Source organism: Pygocentrus nattereri, chromosome 27 (assembly GCF_015220715.1).
Source record: "Pygocentrus nattereri isolate fPygNat1 chromosome 27, fPygNat1.pri, whole genome shotgun sequence".
NCBI lineage: Eukaryota > Metazoa > Chordata > Actinopteri > Characiformes > Serrasalmidae > Pygocentrus > Pygocentrus nattereri.
Window position 1 is genome coordinate 4,761,949 of NC_051237.1, and position 10,956 is coordinate 4,772,904.

The 10,956-nt window shown below is 37.0% G+C and overlaps 1 protein-coding gene across 1 annotated transcript; it reads right to left on the reverse strand.

Moving 5' to 3' along the window:
* Nucleotides 1–1,716: 1,716 nt before the first annotated feature.
* Nucleotides 1,717–9,060, reverse strand: stk3 (serine/threonine kinase 3 (STE20 homolog, yeast)). Its single transcript, XM_017693538.2, has 11 exons — nt 8,862–9,060; nt 8,431–8,511; nt 7,954–8,082; nt 7,701–7,815; nt 7,444–7,608; nt 7,182–7,349; nt 6,957–7,094; nt 6,527–6,652; nt 6,169–6,370; nt 5,893–6,065; nt 1,717–3,656 (listed from the first exon to the last, which is right to left on the reverse strand). The coding sequence occupies exons 1-11, from the start codon at nt 8,882–8,884 to the stop codon at nt 3,498–3,500; spliced, it is 1,479 nt and encodes a 492-aa protein (XP_017549027.1). The 5' UTR covers nt 8,885–9,060; the 3' UTR covers nt 1,717–3,497.
* Between the last annotated feature and the right edge of the window lie 1,896 nt (nt 9,061–10,956).

Genomic DNA, 10,956 nt, shown 5'->3' on the forward strand with positions numbered 1-10,956 from the left:
ATTCTGACCAGACGCGCCTTCTGCGCCTGGCGGACTGAGGCATGTAGGTATGAAACACTAGCCAATCCAAACGCGCAGGGGAGCTCTCCAGCCAATTACAACGCAGGAAGGGGGCGGGGTTATATTAACCAACCACGCACAGCAGGCGGGGTTTGTCGGAATACGGGTGTGAATAATAACGCAGCGCTTGCGCTTGATACCACATGACCTGGATGTACCGTAGCAATCCAGCTATAAACGCATGTAAAGTAGCTCTGAAAGGCCGTAATGATGGAACTGTGTGCGCCTGTTCTTTCCTGGGAGAATTTATATATACCATTACTTTTGATTAACACTTTTGGTTAATTAATACACAATAATATCTCAGAATAGGTGGATTGAAATATTACAAACTATTCGCCAAAACATATTTTTAATATTTAAATAGTTCTATTCAATATTTCAGCGTATCTGAGTAGTGGGAAGTTACTGAAGGATAAAATAATACACAGTGAGTATTGTACGTTGTCAAGTTGTCTGCTATGAGATTTAACTCTTCAAATGTGATAAATTTTGGATGTTAACATTATTAAAACGTAACTGTCGGTGCTGTACAGATTTCCCAATCATTTCAGAATCATCTACAGCTGTGTTCATCAGTCCAGACACATCTAACATTTAATTTTCATTACAACCTTCTAGCTCTCTACTGAACCTTTTTATTTAGAATATTTTAATCATTTTACACACTTGTGAGCAACTAAATTGGTTTAAAAACATTCTTTTCCAAATTTCTAACTATAGTGTACATATTCATGTGTTTATGTGAATGATGTCTATGCCAATATTCATCCATCCATCCATATGTAGACATAAAAATACACCAACACAAACTCTTTAGAAACATTAAGAGCAACATTAAACTTAATGGGAAAGCTACAGCTGTGTGCAAAAAATGTGGGCGTCGAATCACATTTTGATTTTCTAAGTGAAGAGAGATGTTAACTCACTCTACAGAGCACAAATTCCTACACATTTGAACATAAAATAACTGTTTATTTGCTACACTGAACATATTGGAAACATGCAGCACACACTGTAAGCCATGTGTGCTCCCACCCTTCCCCCAGCCATGATCTATGGGACAGTATTGCATGTCAGGTGTCTAATTCAAACAAATAGGTAGGTTTTATTAACTAACATTTTATTATTATTATTTTAATAATTAAAGTATTTATGTAATATTTCAAAGTTGATGTTTTGGGGTAATAACTGTGTTGATAAAGGTTTAGGTTGTAACAAAATGTTATTCAAAAGTGAAATAAAGACGTGTTCTTTGGCTCAGATTTGTTGAGATTTCTTAGTGTGACCCTTTCGGTGATTGAATTTGACACCCCTGCTGTAGAGGATGAGCTCACCGATTTTCATGGAGAAAATCAAGAAAATGGTCATTTCATCAGGGGTGTTCAAACTTTTGCATATAACTGTACTTGCCTGGTTGTGCCTTAAAACAAATTGGCCAGCCACAGTGTTACAGGTTTTTTGCATCAGCCTTAGTTAATGAGTTTTACCGTCCTGTAAGGTGATTTACTGTGTGTAAAGCAAAAAACATCACCGTTTTACACTTCTGTAGAGAAAAGGGTTCCTAAACCATGACTCTAAAAATGAAGAAAACGTATACATTTACAGTCACAGACTGTTGTACAAATTGACATAAGCACAGATGAAAGACTCATGATCCAAGAAACTGAACTTTATTAAAGATCACTCTCAGGGGAGAGTGACTAGGTCCTATTGCAAGAAAACCTTCCCCTAAAAGAGCAACTTTTCAGCAGACATGAAAACCTCCTACATTTCCACTACTGTCCCGATAAACATCACGTTGTAGTTAGAGTTCACTGAGCTTGTGGAGCTGTAAAGGGTCAGAGAAATAAGTGGAGTCTGCTTTTTGTTTCAATTCCAAAAAAGGTTTTCATGCAACAGCAGCAATAATCGATATGAATAATAATAAATTAGGGTACTGAGTGGAAATGTGTCTATAATACATGTTAGAAAGAATGAAATATATCGATATAATTCACAAAAGGAAAACATAAGGCATTTTAAGCACAATCTTAAAACTAACTTCATGAGTAAGTTCTTGCAAAACCAATGCAACCATTGAAAAACCATACTTCACACAATCTTATACTCAGTATTAGCAAAACATCCACATATGACATCATTCAGTATTGTACTCTTGGACATTATGTTTTAAGTTGCCTCATTTAGGACATCTTGGTTACAGAGATTATTTTCAGGTTATGTTCGATTGTGTGGTATTGCTTAGGTACCAGTAACAGACAAACCAATAATAATGCTGGTAGACACAGAGATTACAATATAAAAGTCTTGAATCCTTGACAAAGGACAAGAAGGAGAAAGAGAAGCGGTCGTTAAGCAACCCCTGAGATAAAGTGAAGGATGAGGACATGTGATTTGCACTTCCTCACAGGAGTGCTTACCATACAGAACACATGATTCAGGCACTAGCAGAGAAAGAATAAATAGAGCAACATGAAGAGAGACCTAATTTTCAAAACATTCAAAAATGAGGAATGAAAATGACATTCGGAATAAAAACCAAGTACATGAAACTTTAGTCCATGCATATTTACAGAGCAAGACTGGGCCCTTAAGAATGGTCTTAACAGTGGGGAGTACTGTTATATTAATTGCTCTATTTCTTCCAATCACTGCTGCAAACTGGGTACATACAGCATCACTCAAATCTTTTTTGTCAGTCAGTTATCTCTGTCTAAGTCATGTAACTATGGAAGTCTCAATTTAATTTTAGATTAAAAAAAAAAAGAGAATTCTGTCTAAGATTACAAGCTAGGGCTGACCACTGAAAGCTCTCTAAGGCCCTTGAATGATTGTCTTTGGTTTTTTTCCTTTTTAAACTAATGCTTATAAGTCCAACCAACAATTTCTTAGATACCCCTCATAATTTCAGACATTCTAATCATGCTCTTCACTGTAGCCACATTTATGAAACCAGAGAGGTATTAGATGATGTTACAGCTAGAGAAATACATGTGGAAAGGGAAAATTGTAAGAAGTGGACATACGGACTAACCCATTTTCCCCAAGCCCCTCTTCCAGTTGTGGTCGACATAGTTGGAGTTCTTCCCTGCACTGTTCACTCACTCAGAGCTTCATATAAACTACTGCTATGTAGATTCGATGCATGCAGAAACTTTTTCCCTTATAGTTTTATGTTCAATGTGTTTGTGTCTATAATTTTGCATACAGGGACTCACTGAATGAGGCTCAGGTCTCAGGTAAGTCTTCTAGAAATAAAGGAGAGGAAAAAAATGCACTTAGCCAGATGCTCCCATGTCCAACAAACAGAAGGAGGCTTATGGTAAGAGGCTAGACGTCAGTACTAAAACTGGATGTAAGACTTCAAAGGGAACATATTATCTGGCTTGCCAGTTTTGAAAACACTCTGCAGGTATTTCTTCCTTCATGCAGTTTTAGAAGTTCTGCTGCCGACGCTTCTTGGCATCCATGGCATCGAGGATGGGCTGCCTTTTAGCTGTGTAGCGCTGCCGCAACTCCTCGATTTCTCGCTCCATCATGGGGTCCAGAGCGCTGAGGCGCATCTGCAGCTCCTCAAAGTCTAGATTTTTCAGCTATACATAGACACAAAAGTAATAAGTCCATTAGCATAATGAAATCTCCATTACTGTTTTCTAATTAGTTTAAGATACAGATGCTTGTACAATGTGGACATGTCATAATTACTGCACAATCACTTGACTTTATCGACTAAATATTTTTCACAGTTGTTAACTTAACCAAGACAATTTAACTAAGTGCATTTTCATCCGTTGGGCTGAGGCATAGTCATGAAAATAAAAGTTAAAAAACAACAACAACAACAACAACAACAACAACAACAACAGAAGGTCTAACTTCTGACTGATATTACACTTTCAACGGGTGGTGATGAGTAATGTTTATTTAAGTTTCAGCAGTGTCGTCTTCAGTTGGGAGCTACTAAGTACTGATAGTTAGGAGGCAGTAGGGTTGGGCAATATGACAATATATATCGTTATCATGATAAATTATGACAATAATACAAAACAGTGTTCTTTTCATTTTATTATAGAGAGAGCAAAATTGGTCCCATTTAACTGGATTTAGAGTGATGCAATATGCCAAATATTGAATTTAAAAAAATGTATCAGTTCTTTCTCTGTTCCAACTGATCAGATGTCTGAAAAATTGAATATTGTGACATATCATGAAAAAGTATCGCAATATTACATTTTTGCCATATCACCCACTTCAAGGAGGTAGCATAGCTAATCAGCCATTCTGGCCATGTTTGGCATGAATTTTAACATAATTTAATTATATAAAAAAAAGAATATTATATGTAAATCACAATTTTATATATATATATATATATATATATATATATATATATATATATATATATATATATATATATATATATATATATATATATAGCATTTAATCGTTAGCTAAAACTTTAACAGGCACAATACAACGTAGGTCATCAAACTTTTGTGATTAAAAGTTTTTCTTTGTTCCTCATCTTTCCCATCACGACATTTCAGTAAGAAATATGTACATATTCAGGGCTTGCCCAAAATAAACAAACAAACAACCTCACATCAGACTTGGTTTATCTTAGATGAGTAGAGAAAGTACAGGATGGATGATCCATACATTCCTAACACAGCCAACAGACATTGGAGCACAGTATTCAAGTATTCCTGCACCCAGAAGCCTCCACACATTGACCACACCCTATACCTTAAATTACACCATGAACTTACCAAATTTTATCAATAGTTTAAAGCTAAAAACCTCTCAAAAATATCTGTCCAGTTACTAATCATTCTAGGATTGGCTTTACTGACCCTGGCTGCTTTAATAATACACTGTATTTATACTCTGTGAACCACATCCTTTTAAGATGACTTCCTGGCTCAAACCTAGATTTAATGATGGGTCTTTGGCAGTTGTTGAAGTTGTGTGTAAAACTCTGCTGACTTAGAGTGAGATTGAGAAGACAGTCTTCGTTCAACAGGCAAAGGTTGAGTTGCTTAAGAAAGGTTTTGTTACATAAGGTTGACATTAAATGCAGAGCAAAATCCCATAATTTAGCTACTGGTTCACAGCCTCAAAACATATGTATAATGGTAGCCATACCTCTCCCACTGCAATCCTGATGGAGTTGCTTAGTTTTTAATAATGCATAGGGGTGGCTTTTGCTGTATGGATGACTTACTATTGGATAAGGCGATGAGTTAAATTTTTACTGATAGTAGGAATATTTTCCCAAATCCGCTCCCAAGTTAACTGACTTAGAGACAATTATTTCTCCCAAATATTAGTAAGTGGAAGTGTATGGGATAAGTAAGCTGGAAGAAGTAAGATGGAAGAAACCCTTTACTTTTAATTTACAGACCATTAAACAATGTTTGTTGATCTTAAGATTCTACGAAACATCATAGGCCCCTAAAGCACTTATGCGTAGATACAAAAAGTAAGATTGGCTGGGAAGACTATATGATTCTTTTAAGTCTGAAAAGATTGTAAATCTTGATCAGTGAAAATTAGGTCCTCCAAATTTTCTTCCTAGTGTCTATATACATGTTGCCAGAATGTCTCCCTTTTCAATGAAAATCTTGCCTTGCCTCTGCTTCACCTTCACCAATCGCAAGGTTGATGTCTGTATTATTTTGTTAATTGTCAAATGACAATCAAACTTGAATGATCTTCCTCTCTGAGACTGAGCAACCTAAAGAGCAAAGCTAACCTAACAACATTTAACATTTCAAACCCAGTGAGGCTTTAACAGTAAGCCAAATGAAAAGATATACATATACTTACGAAATCAAAGTCTCCATCTTGTGGTACTTTCCAGTTGTCAGGGAAAGCAGTCTTGGGTATGAGGAAAGGGTCCTGCTGGTTGTGATTGTAAGTCTCCTGTGCTTTGTTTGAATCCTGCTTGTCAAAATAGTCCATGAAAGATGGCCGCTGGCCCTGTGGTGCTGTAGGGTTTCCTACAGTTGGAATTTAAGAAAAATCACATGCAATAAGGCACATATTAGAATGGATAAGATCCTAAGCAAATCTGTCCATGTTGGGTGATCGATGAACACTCACTCCTCATTGAGCCCACATCTTCATCCTCATCTTCTTCGTCACTGTTTATCACCATGGTGCCTAGGTCTGACTCAAGCATGGTGCTGCCATGCTCGATCATGGTCTGTGCACCGTCACTCATTGTGCCTGTTGCTCGCATGGTGCCAGCACTTTCTGAGCCAGATTTCACCATTGTATGAGAGTCCACCTCCACTTCTTCCTCCTACAAAACATACAGAAAGATCAGTCTAAAACACTGCACATGTAATCTCAAGAAATAAATAAGCAAGCATTACACTGAACACTCTCTCTACCAGTTAAAAATAATCCCCTAACAGTCAAAAGTATCATGCAAACATGAATAAAGTACTAGTTCTACCGAGTTATCATCCTCCTCTTCCAGTTCTCTCTGCTGCTCTTGTTGTCTCTTTGCCTTCATGTCCATGGCTTCTGTGATTAGGTCCCTCAGTATGGTCACTGGTTTCGCATTGGTAATGAAAGGATGCTGCAGAATGAAACAGAATGAAAACTGCAACTGAAATGGGAAAATTCAGCAAGAATAACATACTAGTCTCAAAAGTTAATAGACCATTAAAAACCAATATACATTTCATATATGAATGCATCTCCAACAGCTTTTGGGGCAAGATAAAGATCAACTGTTTTCTTATTTAAAATAACAATTACATTTGGTGTACTAAAGGAAACAACTGAGAATGACTTTAGCCATTTTCCACAACATTGGAAATTTGTAAAACAAACAAATGTATTGCTTACTGCAGTTTACCTAAAATTTTTGCTTCACAAACCTGTAACAGTTGCGTGGCCGTGGCTCTCTGTTCAGGGTTTTTCACAAGACACTTTTTTACAAAATCTGTGAAATCATCACTCCACAGCTCTGGCTTTCTAAACGTTGGTGGGGGATTTGTTGGAATCATGAAAATAGCCTATTGAAAAAGAAAAATTGAAAACCATGAATATGAAAGAGGCATCTTTTCACTAGTCAGTGTGAATTATAAAAATGCTAAGCTCACCCTCATTGGATGAATGTCTGCATAGGGAGGCTTGCCCTCTGCCATCTCTATCGATGTGATGCCAAGGGACCAGATATCTGCCACACAGTTGTACCCAATCTCCTGAATCACCTCGGGAGCCATCCAGAATGGTGTGCCAATTACAGTGTTTCTCTTTGCCATTGTGTCCTTTGGTAGACAAGCAAACAAACCACAAATCAGTTATCATATTTTGCAGCTGTATTAAAGTAAGCATGGCTTTTCTTTAAAACAAAACACTTACAGTAAGCTGCCCAGCCACTCCAAAGTCAGCAAGTTTAGCATGTCCTTCAGTATTAAGGAGAATGTTCCCAGCTTTGATGTCCCTGTGGATTTTTCTCATGAAGTGCAAATACTCAAGACCCTTCAATGTGGACTTCAGGATGGTAGCAATCTCATCCTCTGTGAGCTGGATGAAACAGGAAAACCAGAATCATTACCCTTGAGCTCAAAATTAACAAAGCCTTTTTCTTCTTTTCAAGCACAATGTAATTCACTTACTGTTTTATTACGTAATCTGATGATATCAGACACAGAGCCAGCACCGCAGTACTCCATCACAATCCACAAGTCTGTGTTTTTAAAATAACTGCCATAGTACTTCACCACATAGGGACTAGACAGAGAACACAGATACCAGTGTCAACATCTAAAGATAATGGCAACACATATTAATCAGAAACCAGATTCAAAGAAATGTCCTAGTGATGAGTGTTGAGTCCTAAATAACCAAGCAGAGGTATGAAGGTTTTACCTGTCACATTGCTGCATGATGGAAATCTCCTTGATGATTTCCTGCAGGTCAGACTCCACAGGAACCTGCTTAATGGCCACTACCTGTCCAGATTCTTTGTGGATGGCTTTAAATACGCTGCCATACGAGCTGGACAAATATGCATCAGCAAACACAGATATGTAAGTTAGCTTAAAATGCATCACTGACATCCAGTTTAAAGTTTAAAAAAGGCTACACTGAAAAATCAGTGAGACACATTTTTCTCATATCTTAAATGTAGACGACGGGTTAAGATTTGTTTGGTGTGAAACTTGCTCCTAAGTTTCACACCAAAAAAGGAGCAGTAAGACTACTGTAGTGACCAATAAGGGGAAGCTATGTCAGTTGAAATCTTTTTTAATGGACGATCAACATTTGAGACAAGGAATACTTTTTTTCGACTACGTTTGAGATACTGGAAAAACCCTCTTTTCGTTTCACTTCAGTCCTCATTACCCTTCTCCGAGTTTTTCAAGTACATCGAAGACTTCCTCGGGTTGCTTGGTCAGACTGTCTTCGCTGAGCTTCTTCAGCTTACTGTCAAAACAAACAAGAATACATTAAATCGCTAAATAAAGAAAAAAACTGTCGCTGTCGTTTCTAACGCGACTTCTCAGCTGAGAGCTTCCGTTGCTACTGTAAACAGTGGTTAGCTAAGTTAGCTAGCAACCAAATAAACGTTCATTAGCTAATTATCTAGAACTCGGTTTGACTCGCTATCTAGCTACAAACACGAGCACCTAAAAGCTCATTTCTGAACACACAGCAGATCACAGCCAGGTCATTTCGGCAATATGAATTAATGTCTCTACACAGCTCCGGAGTTCAGGACGATACGAAGGCCTGTAAACAGCCATGTTTGTTAGCTGGGCGCTAACGTTACTCACTTTTTAGGCACCGGCTGCTCCATTGCGCTTAAAAACAAAACCTGAATAAATTACTACCGTACACTGTCCTTCAACGAGCACTAAACTTATAACCTCAATGAAAACAACTACAAATCATGACTTCTTTCGTCTTTCAAAGAACACCTGAGTTCTATTTTCATCGCCGTTTGCTCGCACTCGTATGAAGAACCGCGACAACTGACACACGGCAAAATCAAACTGACCATCAAAATAAAAGTCCGCACTCCTTACTTAGGGCCGTGTCAAAAATACTTCACTAACGTTTTACAGTTTAGAGCTAGAATAAGCGATGCACACTGTGCACATGCAGTCACAAAATATAAGAAAATAAGACTACAGAAAATAAAATAGGCAACTAGCCTGTCAGTGCATTTATGCTTCCATTCTTTCTTGCTTAGTGTAATTTAATAGGTCTGTTAGTTAAATGTATTTAAATGTAAATATAAAATGATTAATTACCTGTAGAATGTTATGTGTAGGCTCAGTAATGTATACACAGAGACAGCATAGAAACTCTCTTCCTCACTTTCTGTCTCTCTCTACATAAAGGCTACTAAGCAGTGAGTTGTCTATTGTTGATTGATTGATTGATTGATTGATTGATTCATTCATTCATTTAATTAATGTGTGACAGTGTACAAGTCATATAAGTGACCCTTATTGAAGATTCTTTTTACGACTACTAATAATAATACTAATATAAGTCAATTCCTATTTATATAGCAATTTTAGATGCTTTTGTTTTTTTTGTTTTTTACAAAACTGAAGGAATCATTCACCAAAAAATCAAATAGGTACTATCTTCCTTTACATAGTCTGTCAGCTAGGTGAATATAACAGAAGTCTAGTTACATTAGCCATGTAGCTAGTAAAGAGGCAAACTTTAGGCCCTAAACATGTCCTGGGCAGCTGACTATGTTTGAGGCGTGGGGGAGGAAACTGTCCCAATTTTTCATTGAGCTGTTCCTTTACCACTGCACATTTGTTAACGTACATTTAGGGCTCGAAAATTGTAGTTCTTTTGGTTAATTACTTACACTATGGAAAAAAACACAGTCAGAACATCCACATTACTAGTTTGGCAAGTCACCACTGTTCATGAGTTAGACAGTGCCAAGCTGTTATTGTTGCAGTGAGACGACATTAATTGTGCACTAGTGACTATTTCAGAATAACACACCTGAAGTAGCTGTCTGTATTCTGCCTCTAGCAGATGTCAGAGTGTGCACTGTCAGAGAAGAGTGCGCTGCCAGCATAGACACATCACATAGCACGTCACAGCAAAGTGACTTGTCAGTCATGGCCCATTCTCACTGTCATGGCAGATTCAGAGCAGCCAATCAGTGACAAGGAGAAAACAGGAGGGACGCTGCTTAGCACCGAGCAGCACCGCATCACTGTCACCATTAAAGCTGCCTTTAAAAAAGATAGCAGGGATTATGAGAAAGCAGAGGGGAAATGGATATTTGGCCTGAATGACACAGTAATGCTTTCACTGGATTGGAAGGCTGAAGTAAAGGAACAGGTTTAAAAGTCCTACATGGAAAAGTGTGATAAGATTCCTTCTAGCAAAATGAACATGTAAAGTAATTTTTCATAAATTATGTGTATTATATTCCAGTGTGAATCATATCATTATTTATATAAATAAATATTACTAATAAAAGTATATACATAAATAAAACTATTTATAAAAATATTAATCAAATGTGTTATTGTTATTATGATGATGATGATGATGATTATTATTAATAATAATAATAACACCACCAATAATAATGGCAATAATAAAAACCACAATAATAACAATAGTAGTAATAATAACCATCATATCATCATCATCATCATCATCATCATCATCATCATCACAATCAACATAACACACCAATAATCTTCATTAACAACAGCAATAAAAAGAGAAACAACATCAACACCAATATCAGTACCAATAATGACAAGTATAACTGCTGTTTAAAAAAGTCTATTTAAAAACTTTTTTTGTGATTTGTTGAAAGCTTCTGAACACATCTGTACTATTCCAGCTGTACATGGACAGAGCAGGGTTATATGTGCT